The sequence below is a fragment of the Salvelinus alpinus genome, chromosome 3, assembly GCF_045679555.1.
Source record: "Salvelinus alpinus chromosome 3, SLU_Salpinus.1, whole genome shotgun sequence".
In the NCBI taxonomy this organism is placed as follows: Eukaryota; Metazoa; Chordata; class Actinopteri; order Salmoniformes; family Salmonidae; genus Salvelinus; species Salvelinus alpinus.
Genome location: NC_092088.1, coordinates 9,014,750 through 9,037,778, shown reverse-complemented (window position 1 = coordinate 9,037,778; position 23,029 = coordinate 9,014,750). Strand labels below are relative to the sequence as shown.

The 23,029-nt window shown below is 46.8% G+C and overlaps 1 protein-coding gene across 1 annotated transcript in view; it reads left to right on the top strand.

Moving 5' to 3' along the window:
* LOC139569970 (uncharacterized) overlaps positions 1–23,029 on the top strand; it is a 67,398-nt gene that overhangs the window by 12,307 nt on the left and 32,062 nt on the right. Inside the window, exons 2-3 of the mRNA XM_071391376.1 lie at positions 11,588–11,725; positions 12,002–12,157. Coding sequence (XP_071247477.1) covers positions 11,588–11,725; positions 12,002–12,157 — 294 coding nt within the window. The remainder of the gene's footprint in view (positions 1–11,587; positions 11,726–12,001; positions 12,158–23,029) is intronic.

Genomic DNA, 23,029 nt, shown 5'->3' with positions numbered 1-23,029 from the left:
AATCTCCCCTTTCCATAGTGGGGTCGTGAGAATCTCCCCTTTCCATAGTGGGGTCGTGAGAATCTCCCCTTTCCATAGTGGGGTCGTGAGAATCTCCCCTTTCCATAGTGGGGTCGTGAGAATCTCCCCTTTCCATAGTGGGGTCGTGAGAATCTCCCCTTTCCATAGTGGGGTCGTGAGAATCTCCCCTTTCCATAGTGGGGTCGTGAGAATCTCCCCTTTCCATAGTGGGGTCGTGAGAATCTCCCCTTTCCATAGTGGGGTCGTATTAGTTTGTTACAGACAGATGTTGCCACATCGGCGGTGCCGACTTCAGACGAATTCCGTGGTGCCAAACCGTTCGGACGCTACAGACGTTTTCGAGAGAAGTACGATTTTCAGGATGTCTCACGGTTTTAGAAACACAGCTGTAGCTTGGTCACATTCCACCGCAGATGCGGAGAACCGACATAGGCGGATATATATTTATCGCCCTCCAGGTTCCCTTGGAGAGTTCATCAATGAGCTTGACGCCCTGATAAGTTCCTTTCCTGAGGATGGCTCACCTCTCACAGTTCTGGGTGACTTTAACCTCCCCACGTCTACCTTTGACTCATTCCTCTCTGCCTCCTTCTTTCCACTCCTCTCCTCTTTTGACCTCACCCTCTCACCTTCCCCCCTACTCACAAGGCAGGCAATACGCTTGACCTCATCTTTACTAGATGCTGTTCTTCCACTAATCTCATTGCAACTCCCCTCCAAGTCTCCGACCACTACCTTGTATCCTTTTCCCTCTCGCTCTCATCCAACACTTTCCACACTGCCCTACTCGGATGGTATCGCGCCGTCCCAACCTTCGCTCTCTCTCCCCCGCTACTCTCTCCTCTTCCATCCTATCATCTCTTCCCTCTGCTCAAACCTTCTCCAACCTATCTCCTGATTCTGCTTCCTCAACCTTCCTCTCCTCCCTTTCTGCATCCTTTGACTCTCTATGTCCCCTATCCTCCAGGCCGGCTCGGTCCTCCCCTCCTGCTCCGTGGCTCGACGACTCATTGCGAGCTCACAGAACAGGGCTCCGGGCAGCCGAGCGGAAATGGAGGAAAACTCGCCTCCCTGCGGACCTGGCATCCTTTCACTCCCTCCTCTCTACATTCTCCTCTTCTGTCTCTGCTGCTAAAGCCAATTTCTACCACTCTAAATTCCAAGCATCTGCCTCTAACCCTAGGAAGCTCTTTGCCACCTTCTCCTCCCTCCTGAATCCTCCTCCCCCTCCTCCCCCCTCCTCCCTCTCTGCTGATGACTTCGTCAACCATTTTGAAAAGAAGGTCGACGACATCCGATCCTCGTTTGCTAAGTCAAACGACACCGCTGGTTCTGCTCACACTGCCCTACCCTGTGCTTTGACCTCTTTCTCCCCTCTCTCTCCAGATGAAATCTCGCGTCTTGTGACGGCCGGCCGCCCAACAACCTGCCCGCTTGACCCTATCCCCTCCTCTCTTCTCCAGACCATTTCCGGAGACCTTCTCCCTTACCTCACCTCGCTCATCAACTCATCCTAGACCGCTGGCTACGTCCCTTCCGTCTTCAAGAGAGCGAGAGTTGCACCCCTTCTGAAAAAACCTACACTCGATCCCTCCGATGTCAACAACTACAGACCAGTATCCCTTCTTTCTTTTCTCTCCAAAACTCTTGAACGTGCCGTCCTTGGCCAGCTCTCCTGCTATCTCTCTCAGAATGACCTTCTTGATCCAAATCAGTCAGGTTTCAAGACTAGTCATTCAACTGAGACTGCTCTTCTCTGTGTCACGGAGGCGCTCCGCACTGCTAAAGCTAACTCTCTCTCCTCTGCTCTCATCCTTCTAGACCTATCGGCTGCCTTTGATACTGTGAACCATCAGATCCTCCTCTCCACCCTCTCCGAGCTGGGCATCTCCGGCGCGGCCCACGCTTGGATTGCGTCCTACCTGACAGGTCGCTCCTACCAGGTGGCGTGGCGAGAATCTGTCTCCGCACCACGTGCTCTCACCACTGGTGTCCCCCAGGGCTCTGTTCTAGGCCCTCTCCTATTCTCGCTATACACCAAGTCACTTGGCTCTGTCATATCCTCACATGGTCTCTCCTATCATTGCTATGCAGACGACACACAATTAATCTTCTCCTTTCCCCCCTCTGATAACCAGGTGGTGAATCGCATCTCTGCATGTCTGGCAGACATATCAGTGTGGATGACGGATCACCACCTCAAGCTGAACCTCGGCAAGACGGAGCTGCTCTTCCTCCCGGGGAAGGACTGCCCGTTCCATGATCTCGCCATCACGGTTGACAACTCCATTGTGTCCTCCTCCCAGAGTGCTAAGAACCTTGGCGTGATCCTGGACAACACCCTGTCGTTCTCAACTAACATCAAGGCGGTGACCCGTTCCTGTAGGTTCATGCTCTACAACATTCGCAGAGTACGACCCTGCCTCACGCAGGAAGCGGCGCAGGTCCTAATCCAGGCACTTGTCATCTCCCGTCTGGATTACTGCAACTCGCTGTTGGCTGGGCTCCCTGCCTGTGCCATTAAACCCCTACAACTCATCCAGAACGCCGCAGCCCGTCTGGTGTTCAACTTTCCCAAGTTCTCTCACGTCACCCCGCTCCTCCGCTCTCTCCACTGGCTTCCAGTTGAAGCTCGCATCCGCTACAAGACCATGGTGCTTGCCTACGGAGCTGTGAGGGGAACGGCACCTCCGTACCTTCAGGCTCTGATCAGGCCCTACACCCAAACAAGGGCACTGCGTTCATCCACCTCTGGCCTGCTCGCCTCCCTACCTCTGAGGAAGTACAGTTCCCGCTCAGCCCAGTCAAAACTGTTCGCTGCTCTGGCACCCCAATGGTGGAACAAACTCCCTCACGACGCCAGGTCAGCGGAGTCAATCACCACCTTCCGGAGACACCTGAAACCCCACCTCTTTAAGGAATACCTAGGATAGGATAAAGTAATCCTTCTAACCCCCCCCCTTAAAAGAGTTAGATGCACTATTGTAAAGTGGTTGTTCCACTGGATATCATAAGGTGAATGCACCAATTTGTAAGTCGCTCTGGATAAGAGCGTCTGCTAAATGACTTAAATGTAAATGTATAGTGGATTGAGACGCATCCCATGCTCTAGCTTAACTTGACAGATTTTTAAAAATGTTACATAGATTGACGCACGGGTGCTTCAATAGACTCTTAAGGATTCTAAAGACCTTAACTGAGGTCTCCTGAAATGTAAACTGGTTCGTAAGAGGGAGAAGTGCAGTGGGGACATAACGTAGCCCTGTGGTGCACCAGTACTGAGGGTCAGAGGGCAAGATGTCAGATTGTTTACCTTGCTGGCATTAGCTTGCGGTAGGATGTAAACACGGTTGGCACAATTGATCCAAATTCCCTTCGGATTTATAGTTAGGAATTACTGTGGAGTTGGTACACCAGCACTAAACATGAAGCAGATAACACCAACTTTTGATTTTAGAGACAACTTGACTGACCAGTCGGCTCTGTGGATGATAAAATTCAGGGGGGGGTATGCCTGAGTCCGGAACAGATTGGTCCAGCCATATCTTGGAACAGATTGATCCAGCCATATCTCAGTCAAGCAGATGGTTAAGCATTCCCCTTAATCTCTCTCAGATGGCGAAGCATTCCCCTTAATCTCTCTCAGATGGTGAAGCATTCCCCTTAAACTCTCTCAGATGGTGAAGCATTCCCCTTAAACTCTCTCAGATGGCGAAGCATTCCCCTTAATCTCTCTCAGATGGTGAAGCATTCCCCTTAATCTCTCTCAGATGGTGAAGCATTCCCCTTAATCTCTCTCAGATGGTGAAGCATTCCCCTTAATCTCTCTCAGATGGTGAAGCATTCCCCTTAATCTCTCTCAGATGGTTAAGCATTCCCCTTAATCTCTCTCAGATGGTGAAGCATTCCCCTTAATCTCTCTCAGATGGTGAAGCATTCCCCTTAAACCCTCTCAGATGGTGAAGCATTCCCCTTAAACTCTCTCAGATGGCGAAGCATTCCCCTTAATCTCTCTCAGATGGTGAAGCATTCCCCTTAATCTCTCTCAGATGGTGAAGCATTCCCCTTAATCTCTCTCAGATGGTGAAGCATTCCCCTTAATCTCTCTCAGATGGTGAAGCATTCCCCTTAATCTCTCTCAGATGGTGAAGCATTCCCCTTAAACTCTCTCAGATGGCGAAGCATTCCCCTTAATCTCTCTCAGATGATGAAGCATTTCCCTTAATCTCTCTCAGATGGTGAAGCATTCCCCTTAATCTCTCTTAGTTTGGATCAAAGCAAGAGTTGATTCATTTTATTACGGAGGGATTGGAAGGCAGTCAGAGGAGGCCAGTAGGGTCAGACTCCTGAACCTGGAGAGTATGCCGGCTCGCCATTCCATGTCCGGGTGTATTCCCCCCTTTAGGCATTAACTGCCCAGGTATGTAAGTCAGTAATTCCACAGGTAAAGCAAAATGTTGTGGATTAAAGACTCCATAAGATTTCTTCCTGATGTTTAGTAGTTCCAAACGACTATATTTGTGTAAACATGTAGACCTCCGTACGAATAACACCAACAAAAGTGAGAGACATACAATCAGAGCTTTGTTTCAAGAAGATCACCATAGTCAACGTGCCAAAGAACGCCAAGGTCACCTGCCTAAATGAATGTCGTCCCCGTAGCGCTCAGATTTATAGCCATGAAATGCTTTGAAAGGCTGGTCCTGGCTCACGTCAACACCGTCATCCCAGACACCCTGGACCCACTCCAATTCGCATACAGCCCCAACAAAGCCACAGATGACGCAATCTCTATTACACTGCACACTGCCCTCACCCACCTGGACAAATGGAACACCAAGGTGAGAATTATGTTCATTTACTACAGCTAAGCATTCAGCACAGTAGTCCCCTCCAAGCTCATCACCAAGCTCAGGACCCTGGGACTGAAACCCTAACCTCTGCAACTAGATCCTGGACTTCCTGACGGGCCTCCCCAGGTGGTAAGGGTAGCAACAGCACATCCGCCACGCTGACCATCAACACGGGGGTCCCTTAAGGGTGTGTGCTTAGTCCCCTCCTGTAATCCCTGTTCACCCACGACCGCGTGGACACCCCCAGACTCCAACACAATCATTAAGTTTGCTGACGACATTACTGTAGTAGGACTGATCACTGATGACGATGAGGCAGCCTATAGGGAGGTGGTCAGAGACCTGGCAGTGGAGTACCAGGACAACAACCTCTCCCTCAACGTCAGCAAGACAAAGGAGCTGATGGTGGACTACAGGAAACAGAGGGACAAGCACTCCCCCAGCCACATCGGCGGGGCTGTAGTGGAGCAGGTCGAGAGCTTCAAATTTCTCGGTGTCCATATCACTAAGCGCCTCTTCCCTCTCAGGAGGCGGAAGATATTTGGCATGGGCCCTCAGATCCTCAGAAAGTTCTACAGCTGCACCACTGAGAGCATCTTGAATGGCTGCATCACGGCTTGGTACGGCAACTGCAAGGTACCTGACCGCAAGGCGCTACAGAGGGTGGTGAGCACGGCCTAGAACATCACAGAGGCCGAACTCCCTGCCATCAAGGACCTCTATACCAGGCGGTGTCAGAGGAAGGCCAAAATATGGTCAAAGACTCCAGCAACCCAAGCCATAGACTGTTCTCTCTGCGACTGTACGGGTAGCGGTACCAATGCACCAAGTCTGGAACCAACAGGACCCTGAACAGCTTCTACACCCAAGCCATAAGACTGATAAACAAGGCTGCTAAATAGCTAATAAAATGGCTACCCAGACCACCTGCATTGATTCTTTTTTTAAAACTAACTTTTTTGCACTGGACTCTATCCACACACACACACACACTTTCACACTCACCACATACGCTACTGCTACAGGTCAGTCTAATATCTATCCTGTTTCCTAGTCACTTTACCCCCTTCCTATATGTACATAGCTACCTCAATTACCTCGTACCCCTCCCTGCACATCGACTCTGTACTGGTACTCCCTGTATATAGCTATGTTATAACCTGGTACTCCCTGTGTATAACCATGTTATTACCTGGTACTCCCTGTATATAGCTATGTTATTACCTGGTACTCCCTGTATATAGCCATGTTATTACCTGGTACTCCCTGTATATAGCCACGTTATTACCTGGTACTCCCTGTATATAGCCATGTTATTACATGGTACTCCCTGTATATAGCTATGTTATTACCTGGTACTCCCTGTATATAGCTATGTTATTACCTGGTACTCCCTGTATATAGCCATGTTATTACCTGGTACTCCCTGTATATAGCCATGTTATTACCTGGTACTCCCTGTATGTAGCCATGTTATTACCTGGTACTCCCTGTATATAGCCACGTTATTACCTGGTACTCCCTGTATATAGCCATGTTATTACATGGTACTCCCTGTATATAGCTATGTTATTACCTGGTACTCCCTGTATATAGCTATGTTATTACCTGGTACTCCCTGTATATAGCCATGTTATTACCTGGTACTCCCTGTATATAGCTATGTTATTACCTGGTACTCCCTGTATGTAGCCATGTTATTACCTGGTACTCCCTGTATATAGCCACGTTATTACCTGGTACTCCCTGTATATAACCACGTTATTACCTGGTACTCCCTGTATATAACCATGTTATTACCTGGTACTCCCTGTATATAGCCATGTTATTACCTGGTACTCCCTGTATATAGCCACGTTATTACCTGGTACTCCCTGTATATAACCATGTTATTACCTGGTACTCCCTGTATATAGCCATGTTATTACCTGGTACTCCCTGTATATAGCCATGTTATTACCTGGTACCCCTGCACATCGTCTCGGTACTCCCTGTATATAGCTAATGTTATTTTTTTAGTTCATATTGTTGTTTGTTATGCACTGTGTATTTGTAGGCGACAGGTAGCCTAGCGGTTAGAGCACTGGGCCAGTAACTGAAAGGTCGCTGGTTCTAATACCCGAGCCGACAAGGTGAAAATCTCTCGATGTGTTTCAGCAAGGCACTGAGCCTTAGTTTGCTCCAGGGGCAATGTACTACTACTACTATGGCAGACCACTGCACCTATCTGGGGAATGTGACAATAAAACATACACAAAAGTCTAATGTTAATATTTATATTATTATTTTCAATTTTTTTTATCTTTATTTCTTTTTTTTCATTCTGTATTGTTGGAAAAGGAACCGTAAGTAAACATTTCACTGTTAGTCTACAGCTGTTGTTTTACGAAGCGTGTGACACATAGCATTTGATCTGATATACACTGCTCAAAAAAATAAAGGGAACACTTAAACAACACAATGTAACTCCAAGTCAATCACACTTCTGTGAAATCAAACTGTCCACTTAGGAAGCAACACTGATTGACAATAAATTTCACATGCTGTTGTGCAAATGGAATAGACAACAGGTGGAAATTATAGGCAATTAGCAAGACACCCCCAATAAAGGAGTGGTTCTGCAGGTGGTGACCACAGACCACTTCTCAGTTCCTATGCTTCCTGGCTGATGTTTTGGTCACTTTTGAATGCTGGCGGTGCTTTCACTCTAGTGGTAGCATGAGACGGAGTCTACAACCCACACAAGTGGCTCAGGTAGTGCAGTTCATCCAGGATGGCACATCAATGCGAGCTGTGGCAAGAAGGTTTGCTGTGTCTGTCAGCGTAGTGTCCAGAGCATGGAGGCGCTACCAGGAGACAGGCCAGTACATCAGGAGACGTGGAGGAGGCCGTAGGAGGGCAACAACCCAGCAGCAGGACCGCTACCTCCGCCTTTGTGCAAGGAGGAGCAGGCGGAGCACTGCCAGAGCCCTGCAAAATGACCTCCAGCAGGCCACAAATGTGCATGTGTCTGCTCAAACGGTCAGAAACAGACTCCATGAGGGTGGTATGAGGGCCCGACGTCCACAGGTGGGGGTTGTGCTTACAGCCCAACACCGTGCAGGACGTTTGGCATTTGCCAGAGAACACCAAGATTGGCACATTCGCCACTGGCGCCCTGTGCTCTTCACAGATGAAAGCAGGTTCACACTGAGCACGTGACAGACGTGACAGAGTCTGGAGACGCCGTGGAGAACGTTCTGCTGCCTGCAACATCCTCCAGCATGACCGGTTTGGCGGTGGGTCAGTCATGGTGTGGGGTGGCATTTCTTTGGGGGGCCGCACAGCCCTCCATGTGCTCGCCAGAGGTAGCCTGACTGCCGTTAGGTACCGAGATGAGATCCTCAGACCCCTTGTGAGACCATATGCTGGTGTGGTTGGCCCTGGGTTCCTCCTAATGCAAGACAATGCTAGACCTCATGTGGCTGGAGTGTGTCAGCAGTTCCTGCAAGAGGAAGGCATTGATTCTATGGACTGGCCCGCCCGTTCCCCAGACCTGAATCCAATTGAGCACATCTGGGACATCATGTCTCGCTCCATCCACCAACGCCACGTTGCACCACAGACTGTCCAGGAGTTGGCGGATGCTTTAGTCCAGGTCTGGGAGGAGATCCCTCGGGAGACCATCTGCCACCTCATCAGGAGCATGCCCAGGCGTTGTAGGGAGGTCATACAGGCACGTGGAGGCCACACACACCACTGAGCCTCATTTTGACTTGTTTTAAGGACATTACATCAAAGTTGGATCAGCCTGTAGTGTGGTTTTCCACTTTAATTTTGAGTGTGACTCCAAATCCAGACCTCCATGGGTTGATAAATTTGATTTCCATTGATAATTTTTGTGTGATTTTGTTGTCAGCACATTCAACTATGTAAAGAAAAAAGTATTTAATAAGAATATTTCATTCATTCAGATCTAGGATGTGTTATTTTAGTGTTCCCTTTATTTTTTTGAGCAGTGTATTACATAAGATATGACTGTGTCCCAAATAGCACGATACTCCTACTATGCTGCAGCACACACACGCACGCACGCACGCACGCACGCACGCACGCACGCACGCACGCACGCACACACACACACACACACACACACACACACACACACACACACACACACACACACACACACACACACACACACACACACACACACACACACACACACACACACACACAGACACACAGACACAGACACAGACACAGACACAGACACTGTGTGTGTGCATGCGTACGTACGTGTGCAATACAGTGGTGGGCAATCTGGCAAATCCTCTGAGGTTTGGTAAGGAGGGATAATTCGTTTTGACAGGAAATTGCCGGAAGAAGAACACAATGTCTGCAGGTTATTATGTGGGAGCTTCACTGGAAGACAGAACTGGTGACTAAATAGGTCCAGCATCATTGGGACCATAGAGATTCCATAAACACACCATAGACTGTTCTATTTCCTTCTGCGTTTGGTACAGACAGACCCCTTATTTCCATCCAGCTGTATGTCTGTGTAATGTGTATGATATGCTGTCTGTCTACATCTGTCGGCCATAGAAAGAACATCCTATAGGACACAAAAAAAGTCATCAACATGTGTTTGGACTTGTTGATAGACAGAAAATATGTCCAGAATCCTTGAGACAGACGGTCCCCCTCAGTCTCCCTGGTTTCCATCCAACCTCTGTGTGTTTTGACTTGAGACAGACAGTCCCCCTCAGTCTCCCTGGTTTCCATCCAACCTCTGTGTGTTTTGACTTGAGACAGACAGTCCCCCTCAGTCTCCCTGGTTTCCATCCAACCTCTGTGTGTTTTGACTTGAGACAGACAGTCCCCCTCAGTCTCCCTGTTTCCATCCAACCTCTGTGTGTTTTGACTTGAGACAGACAGTCCCCCTCAGTCTCCCTGGTTTCCATCCAACCTCTGTGTGTTTTGACTTGAGACAGACAGTCCCCCTCAGTCTCCCTGTTTCCATCCAACCTCTGTGTGTTTTGACTTGAGACAGACAGTCCCCCTCAGTCTCCCTGTTTTCCATCCAACCTCTGTGTGTTTTGACTTGAGACAGACGGTCCCCCTCAGTCTCCCTGTTTTCCATCCAACCTCTGTGTGTTTTGACTTGAGACAGACAGTCCCCCTCAGTCTCCCTGGTTTCCATCCAACCTCTGTGTGTTTTGACTTGAGACAGACAGTCCCCCTCAGTCTCCCTGGTTTCCATCTAACCTCTGTGTGTTTTGACTTGAGACAGACAGTCCCCCTCAGTCTCCCTGGTTTCCATCCAACCTCTGTGTGTTTTGACTTGAGACAGACAGTCCCCCTCAGTCTCCCTGGTTTCCATCCAACCTCTGTGTGTTTTGACTTGAGACAGACAGTCCCCCTCAGTCTCCCTGTTTTCCATCTAACCTCTGTGTGTTTTGACTTGAGACAGACAGTCCCCCTCAGTCTCCCTGTTTCCAATCCAACCTCTGTGTGTTTTGACTTGAGACAGACAGTCCCCCTCAGTCTCCCTGGTTTCCATCTAACCTCTGTGTGTTTTGACTTGAGACAGACAGTCCCCCTCAGTCTCCCTGGTTTCCATCCAACCTCTGTGTGTTTTGACTTGAGACAGACAGTCCCCCTCAGTCTCCCTGTTTCCATCCAACCTCTGTGTGTTTTGACTTGAGACAGACAGTCCCCCTCAGTCTCCCTGGTTTCCATCCAACCTCTGTGTGTTTTGACTTGAGACAGACAGTCCCCCTCAGTCTCCCTGGTTTCCATCCAACCTCTGTGTGTTTTGACTTGAGACAGACAGTCCCCCTCAGTCTCCCTGTTTTCCATCCAACCTCTGTGTGTTTTGACTTGAGACAGACAGTCCCCCTCAGTCTCCCTGGTTTCCATCTAACCTCTGTGTGTTTTGACTTGAGACAGACAGTCCCCCTCAGTCTCCCTGGTTTCCATCCAACCTCTGTGTGTTTTGACTTGAGACAGACAGTCCCCCTCAGTCTCCCTGTTTTCCATCCAACCTCTGTGTGTTTTGACTTGAGACAGACAGTCCCCCTCAGTCTCCCTGGTTTCCATCCAACCTCTGTGTGTTTTGACTTGAGACAGACAGTCCCCCTCAGTCTCCCTGGTTTCCATCCAACCTCTGTGTGTTTTGACTTGAGACAGACAGTCCCCCTCAGTCTCCCTGTTTCCATCCAACCTCTGTGTGTTTTGACTTGAGACAGACAGTCCCCCTCAGTCTCCCTGTTTTCCATCCAACCTCTGTGTGTTTTGACTTGAGACAGACAGTCCCCCTCAGTCTCCCTGGTTTCCATCCAACCTCTGTGTGTTTTGACTTGAGACAGACAGTCCCCCTCAGTCTCCCTGTTTCCAATCCAACCTCTGTGTGTTTTGACTTGAGACAGACAGTCCCCCTCAGTCTCCCTGGTTTCCATCCAACCTCTGTGTGTTTTGACTTGAGACAGACAGTCCCCCTCAGTGTCCCTGATTTCCATCCAACCTCTGTGTGTTTTGACTTGAGACAGCCAGTCCCCCTCAGTCTCCCTGTTTCCAATCCAACCTCTGTGTGTTTTGACTTGAGACAGACAGTCCCCCTCAGTCTCCCTGGTTTCCATCCAACCTCTGTGTGTTTTGACTTGAGACAGACGGTCCCCCTCAGTCTCCCTGTTTTCCATCCAACCTCTGTGTGTTTTGACTTGAGACAGGCAGAGAATGAAGACATGCCTCAGCGTTGGAGGAAGAAGCTGACCCAGAGCAGAGAGACTGGGACTGGCGGTCAGGATCACCCTGGGAGTGCTGCTAGTGACCCAGACAGCGTCATTCGCCAGGCTCTGCTAGATCAGGTTGGTGGCACCCCAAGAATTACAGCCTTGGTGGATACCATTCATATATACCATATAGATAAATCAATAAATACGTTTGTATACATTTAAATACATTTGTCTCTAGGATACCAATACGATGAATGATGTCAGAATATGTTACTGGAAAATAATAAAGAAATTTAACCGAAACCCATGAGGTTGTCTTTCTGTCTCTGTTTCACAATGTTCTCTATTCAGCTACACAGTAGTATTGTAGGTGTTGATTCTGATATTTTTTTTTGTCTCGGACATCAGCGCCATCTAGAGGCGTACAGAAACATGCACCGTCTCAGAGACATCCTGTACCATCGATACTCTGCCATGCTCAGAGATAAGATACACACACAGAGACAGGAGATACAACGACGTGCTGAGGCAGCTGGAGCAGCCACCGAGGATAAACACATACCGGTAAAACACCTTCTAATGTTATTCATGTAGGATTAGACTCGCAAATCACATAACCTTCCCAAGATTCCATGGTTTTACACAAATCCTGGTTGGACGATTCCCAGGATCAGGATGGAATAAGTAGGAAATCCTGGTTGGAAGATTCCCAGGATCAGGATGGAATAAGTAGGAAATCCTGGTTGGAAGATTCCCAGGATCAGGATGGAATAAGTAGGAAATCCTGGTTGGAAGATTCCCAGGATCAGGATGGAATAAGTAGGAAATCCTGGTTGGAAGATTCCCAGGATCAGGATGGAATAAGTAGGAAATCCTGGTTGGAAGATTCCCAGGATCAGGATGGAATAAGTAGGAAATCCTGGTTGGAAGATTCCCAGGATCAGGATGGAATAAGTAGGAAATCCTGGTTGGAAGATTCCCAGGATCAGGATGGAATAAGTAGGAAATCCTGGTTGGAAGATTCCCAGGATCAGGATGGAATAAGTAGGAAATCCTGGTTGGAAGATTCCCAGGATCAGGATGGAATAAGTAGGAAATCCTGGTTGGAAGATTCCCAGGATCAGGATGGAATAAGTAGGAAATCCTGGTTGGAAGATTCCCAGGATCAGGATGGAATAAGTAGGAAATCCTGGTTGGAAGATTCCCAGGATCAGGATGGAATAAGTAGGAAATCCTGGTTGGAAGATTCCCAGGATCAGGATGGAATAAGTAGGAAATCCTGGTTGGAAGATTCCCAGGATCAGGATGGAATAAGTAGGAAATCCCAAAGCCTCCAACCAGGATTTCTGGACATTGTTGACAAATGTACAAGCCTATGTATGACCCAGTGGACTGATAACACACCCATGAAACACTAATGAAACAACCTTACAAACATGGTAATTCTGTTTCTTGCTTTCAATACTTTCATTCAGTATTTCACACTGAGATGTACAGTCGTGGCCAAAAGTTTTGAGAATGACACAAATATTAATTTCAACCTAAGTTTGCTGCTTCAGTGTCTTCAGATATTTTTGTCAGATGTTACTATGGAATACTGAAGTATAATTACAAACATTTCATAAGTGTCAAAGGCTTTTATTGACAATTACATGAAGTTGATGCAAAGAGTCAATATTTGCAGTGTTGATCCTTGTTTTTCAAGACCTCTGCAATCCGCCCTGGCATACTGTCAATTAACTTCTGGGCCACATCCTGACTGATGGCAGCCCATTCTTGCATAATCAATGCTTGGAGTTTGTCAGAATTTGAGGGTTTCTGTTTGTCCACCCGCCTCTTGAGGATTGACCACAAGTTCTCAATGGGATTAAGGTCTGGGGAGTTTCCTGGCCATGGACCCAAAATATCGATGTTTTGTTCCCCGAGCCACTTAGTTATCACTTTTGTCTTATGGCAAGGTGCTCCATCATGCTGGAAAAGGCATTGTTCGTCACCAAACTGTTCCTGGATGGATGGGAGAAGTTGCTCTCGGAGGATGTGTTGGTACATTCTTTATTCATGGCTTTGTTCTTAGGGAAAATTGTGAGTGAGCCCACACCCTTGGCTAAGAAGCAACCCCACACATGAATGGTCTAGGGATGCTTTACTGTTGGCATGACACAGGACTGATGGTAGCGCTCACCCTGTCTTCTCCGGACAAGCTTTTTTCCGGATGCCCAAACAATCGGAAAGGGGATTCATCAGAGAAAATGACTTAACCCCAGTCCTCAGCAGTCCAATCCCTGTACCTTTTGCAGAATATCAGTCTGTCCCTGATGTTTTTCCTGGAGAGAAGTGGCTTCTTTGCTGCCCTTCTTGACACCAGGCCATCCTCCAAAAGTCTTCGCCTCACTGTGCATGCAGATGCACTCACACCTGCCTGCTGCCATTCCTGAACAAGCTCTGTACTGGTGGTGCCCCGATCCCGCAGCTGAATCAACTTTAGGAGACGGTTCTGGCGCTTGCTGGACTTTCTTAGGCGCACTGAAGCCTTCTTCACAACAATTGAACCGCTCTCCTTGAAGTTCTTGATGATCCGATAAATGGTTGATTTAGGTGCAATCTTACTGGCAGCAATATCCTTGCCTGTGAAGCCCTTTTTGTGCAAAGCAATGATGACGGCACGTGTTTCCTTGCAGGTAACCATGGTTGACAGAGAAAGAACAATGGTTCCAAGCACCACCCTCCTTTTAGCTTCCAGTCTGTTATTCGAACTCAATCAGCACGACAGAGTGATCTCCAGCCTTGTCCTCGTCAACACTCACACCTGTGTTAACGAGAAAATCACTGACATGATGTCAGCTGGTCCTTTTGTGGCAGGGCTGAAATGTAGTGGAAATGTTTTTGGGGGGATTCAGTTAATTTGCATAGCAAAGAGGGACTTTGCAATTAATTGCAATTCATCTGATCACTCTTCATAACATTCTGGAGTATATGCAAATTGCCATCATACAAACTGAGGCAGCAGACTTTGAGAAAATTCATATTTGTGTCATTCTCAAAACTTTTGGCCACGACTGCAGGTAAGAGAAGTTGTGTAATACCATTCGGTTGCCAACAGGGGTCAGTGTCAGGCTACTAACTAGTCTACCAGGGCTCTCCACCCCTGTTCCTGGAGCGCTACCATCCCAGGGTTCTACACCAGCTTTTTCCACTGCTGGCACCAGCACATGATTTGGTTTCACCAATTTCTTTTAAATATAATTTTATTAATAATGATCTGGCCTGTGTCCCATAATGTGGCTGCATTCCATGCAGAACCAGGCCAATAATGACTAGCCATCTTTTAAATGAGCATGCCCTTGTGTTCTTACAGTGATATGGATAGATTTACTGTAACAGGTCTGATGTACGGTAAGTTATCCTTTAATTCAGGTGTGCACCAGCTAGACTGTTGTGTTTGGCTATCAGTGTTTCTGGGTGTTTCTGTAGCACACTTTTTTCAAAACAAATGGCCACTGGATTAATGCAAATAATCATGATTGTGTCAGGTAGGCATAGACTACTTTGTTGTTACCAACCCTAGAATTTGGTGATTTCAGGGGCAAGCCCATTTGGCCTTCAAGAGGTGCCCAGTCTGTCAGGGCACCAAGGCCAACTGGTAGGGCACCAAGGCCATTTGGCCTTCAAGAGGTGCCCAGTCTGTCAGGGCACCAAGGCCATCAATCAGGGCACCAAGGCCATCTGTCAGGGCACCAAGGCCATCTGTCAGGGCACCAAGGCCATCTGTCAGGGCAACAAGGCCATCTGTCAGGGCACCAAGGCCATCTGTCAGGGCACCAAGGCCATCTGTTAGGGCAACAAGGCCATCTGTCAGGGCACCAAGGCCATCTGTCAGGGCAGCAAGGCTATCTGTCAGGGCAGCAAGGCCATCTGTCAGGGCAACAAGGCCATCTGTCAGGGCACCAAGGCCATCTGTCAGGGCACCAAGGCCATCTGTCAGGGCAACAAGGCTATCTGTCAGGGCAACAAGGCTATCTGTCAGGGCACCAAGGCCATCTGTCAGGGCAACAAGGCTATCTGTCAGGGCACCAAGGCCATCTGTCAGGGCAACAAGGCTATCTGTCAGGGCACCAATGCCATCTGTCAGGGCACCAAGGCCATCTACGCTCATTGGCTAGAGCCTCTCATGTCTACACCAATGCTGACATAAGGGAGGCGCCAGAAAATGTAGGCAAACTTTAATGCGACTTTTAATTACATAGGCCTATATACACTGAGTGTACAAAACATTAAGAACACCTTCCTAATATTGAGTTGCACCTCTCCCTTTTGCCCTCAGAACAGCCTCAATTTGTCGGGGCATGGACTCTACAAGGTGTCGAACGCGTTCCACAAGGATACTGGCCCATGTTGACTCCAATGCTTCCCACAGTTGTGTCAAGTTTGCTGGATGTCCTTTGGGTGGTGGACCATTCTTGATAAACACGGGAAACTGTTGAGCGTGAAAAACCCAGCAGCCTTGCAGTTTTTGACACAAACCGGTGCACCTGGCACCTACTACCACACTTCGTTCAAAGACACTTAAATATTTTGTCTTGCCCTTTCACCCTCTGAATGGAACACACACACAATCCATGTCTCAACTGTCTCAAGGCATAAAAATCCATCTTTAACCCGTTTCCTCCCCTTCCTCTACACTGATTGAAGTGGATTTAACAAGTGACATCAATAAGGGATCATAGCTTTCACCTGGATTCACCTGGTCAGTCTATGTCATGGAAAGGGCAGGTGTTCTTAATGTTTTGTACACTCAGTGTAGGCCAAAGGCCAGTCATGTTTGACGAATATAATGTAGGGTAGGCCGTCATTGTAAATAAGAATTTGTTCTTAACTGACTTGCCTAGTTAAATAAAGGTTACATTTAAATATATATATATTTTTAAATAGGGTCATTAACATTAACATTTAAAAACTTGATTCTGTCGATTCGAGGTTCATTCAGGCCAGTGCCTGTTCCGCACCCCAACATCACCCACCTTGCAATCTGAGCGAAGGCAGTCAGCATTTTGAAACTATTTAACCATCGATGTAATTGTTTAAAACCCGAACATCATTTTATGAGGCATGTCTACCTTGTTTCAAAGTAGCCTATAGCCAAAATCCAAACCATAGCCTATATGTTGAGGGAATTATTTTTTCAACACTTCCTCATATGCCATTGAAACCAGCATTTCTCTCATGTTATAGTGTGTTTCAACTTTATTTTATTGTCCAGTAGCCAAAGCCACAATAGTCATGTTAGCAACTCACGCTAGTTCTTGAACCTTTAAATCTCCTTTCTTTCTTAATTTCCGAACGGATATTTTCATCTCACACGAAAACGCTCTTTTCATCTCTGTCCCATGAAACCGCTTGCACGTGTAGTGAGCTTTTGAGAATTATATTTTCAGCTAATTGGATTTTGGAACATTCGCGGGTATAGCTGTTGATGATTAACTACCAGAGAGAGAGACCAAATCAAGACGCTGGACAGAGTGGATTTCAGTTGTAACAAAAAGGCAGTTTATTGGCACAAAGATACAGTGGGGAGAACAAGTATTTGATACACTGCCGATTTTGCAGGTTTTCCTACTTACAAAGCATGTAGAGGTCTGTAATTTTTATCATAGGTACACTTCAACTGTGAGAGACGGAATCTAAAACAAAAATCCCGAAAATCACATTGTATGATTTTTAAGTAATTCATTTGCATTTTATTGCATGACATAAGTATTTGATCACCTACCAAACAGTAAGAATTCCGGCTCTCACAGACCTGTTAGTTTTTCTTTAAGAAGCCCTCCTGTTCTCCACTCATTACCTGTATTAACTGCACCTGTTTGAACTCGTTACCTGTATAAAAGACACCTGTCCACACACTCAATCAAACAGACTCCAACCTCTCCACAATGGCCAAGACCAGAGAGCTGTGTAAGGACATCAAGGATAAAATTGTAGACCTGCACAAGGCTGGGATGGGCTACAGGACAATAGGCAAGCAGCTTGGTGAGAAGGCAACAACTGTTGGCGCAATTATTAGAAAATAGAAGAAAATAGAAGAAGTTCAAGATGATGGTCAATCACCCTCGGTCTGGGGCTCCATGCAAGATCTCACCTCGTGGGGCATCAATGATCATGAGGAAGGTGAGGGATCAGCCCAGAACTACACGGCAGGACCTGGTCAATGACCTGAAGAGAGCTGGGACCACAGTCTCAAAGAAAACCATTAGTAACACACTACGCCGTCATGGATTAAAATCCTGCAGCGCACACAAGGTCCCCCTGCTCAAGCAGGCGCATGTCCAGGCCCGTCTGAAGTTTGCCAATGACCATCTGGATGATCCAGAGGAGGAATGGGAGAAGGTCATGTGGTCTGATGATTCAAAAATAGAGCTTTTTGGTCTAAACTCCACTCGCCGTGTTTGGAGGAAGAAGAAGGATGAGTACAACCCCAAGAACACCATCCCAACCGTGAAGCATGGAGGTGGAAACATCATTCTTTGGGGATGCTTTTCTGCAAAGGGGACAGAACGACTGCACCGTATTGAGGGGAGGATGGATGGGGCCATGTATTGCGAGATCTTAGCCAACAACCTCCTTCCCTCAGTAAGAGCATTGATGATGGGTCGTGGCTGGGTCTTCCAGCATGACAACGACCCGAAACACACAGCCAGGGCAACTAAGGAGTGGCTCCGTAAGAAGTATCTCAAGGTCCTGGAGTGGCCTAGCCAGTCTCCAGACCTGAACCCAATAAAAAATCTTTGGAGGGAGCTGAAAGTCCGTATTGCCCAGCGACAGCCCCGAAACCTGAAGGATCTGGAGAAGGTCTGTATGGAGGAGTGGGCCAAAATCCCTGCTGTAGTGTGTGCAAACCTGGTCAAGAACTACAGGAAACGTATGATCTCTGTAATTGCAAACAAAGGATTCAGTACCAAAAATTAAGTTCTGCTTTTCTGATGTATCCAATACTTATGTCTATTGGATAAAATAAAATGCTAATTAATTACTTAAAAATCATACAATGTGATTTTCTGGATTTTTGTTTTAGATTCTGTCTCTCACAGTTGAAGTGTACCTATGATAAAAATTACAGACCTCTACATGCTTTGTAAGTAGGAAAACCTGCAAAATCGGCAGTGTATCAAATACTTGTTCTCCCCACTGTATCTTGTCCTGCAGTTTAGCGTGCACGGACCTAGTCATATGGCTCGGAAGGAGTCAGCTGAAAAAGATCCTAAACAGAGGTTACAGCAGATTTTATACATGGAACAATGTAGGTAGAGTCTCGTCGTGTTGGTCTTCTGACTGGTCCTGAAGAGTTGGAGGCGGGCCTGCTCTAGCCAGAACAGGAGCCCCATTGGTGCACAGCAGAGTCCTCTGCTCTTGGCACCCGACCAGTAGAGAGGGGAGTGAAGTGTGTGTGTTCATGCGATGAAATGTTTGTGTGTCCAGGAGTCATGAGATAAGGGGAACTGTAACTGGCAGTTACTGTCTGGGGCTAGGGGGTTTCCTGATTAGAGGGATGTGAGCAATTACTTAAGTCAGACGGTTTAGTTTGGCGCTCTATAACTGTTTTGTGCGGTCAGCATCCTTGTCACAATGGGGTACCATTGTGTCAATGGGGAACCTTGTTCTGTGCAACAGCAGTCTTGTGTTTTAGTCATGGGGTGTGTTGTGCAAGCTTTTAATCCTATGGCCACAAGCAGGCTCTAAAGCAGCCGGAGGGCCCTAGGCCAGTATATGAATATATGTATATATGACATAGCCTACTGCCATGTGCGCATTGCTGCGCTTATAATATGAAGAAATAATCGTTTATCGACATTTTAAGTGAAACATTGTGATCTGTCGCATCAGACTCATTGCTTTTTAACGTTTTTTGATTTGGTTGTATGACTGGGATCTATCATCCCACAACGGTCTCAGAGTCTGTTTGGAATATTTTTGTTTATCGAGGCGAACAACAATCTGACCAGTAGAATAGGTAAACGTATCCACTATGAGGGGATAGTAGATGGACACAGGCTAGTAATTTTGCTGTTCGTTACTCGTCTTGTTGGCCGAGGGAAAGTAAACGTAGACAGTCTTAACGTATTCAAAGTGCGCCTCGGAATTCCATAAGGGAAGCACGCTGTTGATTCCCCTATGTGTCTGTCTTCATTACTTGTAGGTCCTACTTCGGAGCTGCAAGGCCTGTGAGAAGGACCCGATCACGTGATGGGTATTGGCTAATAAGAATTTAGATATCTGAGAGAGCCATGTGAATGAGAGGTGCTTCGAAGAACGACGATTGGCAGCCGGGAGAAGGGAATTATAATTATTATACTTAACAAAAATATAAATGCAAAATGTGAAGTGTTGGTCCAATGTTTCATGAGCTCACAAGCTTATTTCTCAAATTTTGTGCACAAATTTGTTTACATCACTGTTGGTGAGCATTTCTCCTTTGCCAAGATAATCCATCCAGCTGACAGGTGTGGCATATCAAGAAGCTGATTAAACAGCATGATCATTACACAGGTGCACCTTGTGCTGGGGACAATAAAAGGCCACTCTAAAATGTGCAGTTTTGCCACACAACACAATGCCATAGACAGCTCAAGTTTTGAGTCAGTATGCAATTGGCATGCTGATTGCAGGAATGTCCACCAGAGCTGTTGCCAGAGAACTGTATGTTAATTTATCTACCATAAGCCGCCTCCAACATTGTTTTAGACCATTTGGATCTGCACAACCAGAGAATTTCTGCATAAACTGTCAGAAACCGTATCAGGGAAGCTCATCTGCGTGCTCGTCGTCCTCAACGGGGTCTTGACTTGACTGCAGTCGTAACCGACTTAAGTGGGCAAATGCTCACCTTCCATGGCCACTGGCACGCTGGATAAGTGTGTTCTTCACGGATCAATCCCAGTTTCAACTGTACCGGGCAGATGGCAGACAGGGTGTATGGCATCGTGTGGGCGAGCGGTTTGCTGATGTCAACGTTGTGAACAGAGTGCCCCATGGTGGCGGTGGGGTTATGAGGGCAGGCATAAGCTACGGACAACAAACACAATTGCATTTTATCGATGGCAATTTGAATACACAGAGATACCGTGACGAGATCTTGAGGCCCATTGTCGTACCATTCATCCGCCGCCTATCCTCATGTTTCAGCATGATAATGCATGGTCTCATGTCGCAAGGATCTGTACGCAATTCCTGGAAACTGGAATGTTCCAGTTCTTCCATGGCCTTCATACTCACCAGACATGTCACCCGTTGAGCATGTTTGGGATGCTCTGGATCGACGTGTACGACAGCATGTTCCAATTCCCGCCAATATCCAACAACTTCGCACAGCCATTGAAGAGGAGTGGGACAACATTCCACAGGCCACAATCAACAGCCTGATCAACTCTATGTAAAGGAGATGTGTCTTTCTGCGTGAGGCAAATGGTTGTCACACCAGATACTAGCAGTTTCTTTTACCCACACCCCTACCTTTCTTAAGGTATCTGTGACTAACAGATTCATATCTGTATTCCCAGTCATGTGAAATCCATAGATTAGGGCCAAATGAATCTATTTCAATTGACTAATTTCCTTATATGAACTCTAAATCTTTGAAATAGTTGCATGTCGCGTTTATATTTTTGTTCAGTGTATATTCTGTCCAATCCACAAAGCATGGATTTTTTTTTTGGGGGGGGGGGACTATGGCCACACAAGGGGGCAGCCGGGAAATCCAAGGCCTGGTAGTTACCTTTCACTTACCTTTCAATCTACCCAAAGACCCTTAGGCTATATTAGCATCGCTACAGAAAGTGGTAGCCATATACAAGCCATTGGCTTGCGAAAGTAATCACCCCCTTAGCATTTTTCCTATTTTGTTGCCTTACAACCTGGAATTAAAATGTATTTTTGGGGTGTTTGTATCATTTGATTTACACAGCATGCCTACCACTTTGAAGATAAAAAATATTTTTTATTGTGAAACAAGCAAGAAATAAGACAAAAAAACTGAAAAACTGAAAAAACTGAACTTGAGCGCATAACTATTCACCCCTCCCAAAGTCAATACTTTGTAGAGCCACCTTTTGCAGCCATTACAGCTGCAAGTCTCTTGGGGTATGTCTCTATAAGCTTGGCACATCTAGCCGCTGGGAGTTTTGCCCATTCTTCAAGGCAAAACTGCTCCAGCTCCATGTTGGATGGGTTCTGCTGGTGTACAGAAATCTTTAAGTCATTCCACAGATTCTCAATTGGATTGAGGTCTGGGCTTTGACTAGGCCATTCGAAGACATTTAAATGTTTCCCCTTAAACCGCTCAAGTGTTGCTTTAGCAGTATGCTTAGGGTCATTGTCCTGTTGGAAGGTGAACCTCCGTCCCAGTCTCAAATCTCTGGAAGACTGAAACAGGTTTCCCGCAAGAATTTCCCTGTATTTAGTGCCATCCATTATTCCTTAAATTCTGACCAGTTTCCCAGTCCCTGCTGATGAAAAACATCCCCACAGCATGATGCTGCCACCACCATGCTTCACTCTGGGGATGGTATTCTCTGGGTGATGAGAGGTGTTGGGTTTGCGCCAGACATAGCGTTTTCCTTGATGGCCAAAAAGCTCAATTTTAGTCTCGTCTGACCAGAGTACCTTCTTCCATATGTTTGGGGGGTCTCCCACATACCTTTTGGCGAACACCAAACATGTTTGCTTATTTCTTTCTTTAAGCAATGGCTTTTCTCTGGCCACTCTTCCGTAAAGCCCAGCTCTGTGGAGTGTAAGGCTTAAAGTGGTCCTATGGACAGATACTCAATCTCCGCTGTGGAGCTTTGCAGCTCCTTCAGGGTTATCTTTGGTCTCTTTGTTGCCTCTCTGATTAATGCCCTCCTTGCCTGGTCTGTGAGTTTTGGTGGGTGGCCCTCTCTTGGCAGGTTTGTTGTGATGCCATATTCTTTCCATTTCTTAATAATGCATGTAATGGTGCTCTGTGGGATGTTCAAAGTTTCTGATATGTTTTTATAACCCAACCCTGATCTGTACTTCTCCACAACTTTGTCCCTGACCTGTTTGGAGAGCTCCTTGCTCTTCATGGTGCCGCTTACTTGGTGGTGCCCCTTGCTTAGTGGTGTTGCAGACTCCGGGACCTTTCAGAACAGGTGTATATATACTGAGATCATGTGACAGATCATGTGACACTTAGATTGCACACAGGTGGACTTTATCTAACTAATTATGTGACTTCTGAAGGTAATTGGTTGGACCAGGTCTTATTTAGGGGCTTCATAGCAAAGGGGGTGAATACATATGCACACACCACTTTCCATTATTTATTTATTCAATTGTTTTTTAACAAGTTATTTTTTTCTTTTCACTTCACCAATTTAGACTATTTTGTGTGTGTCCATTAAATGTGATCCAAATAAAAATCAATTT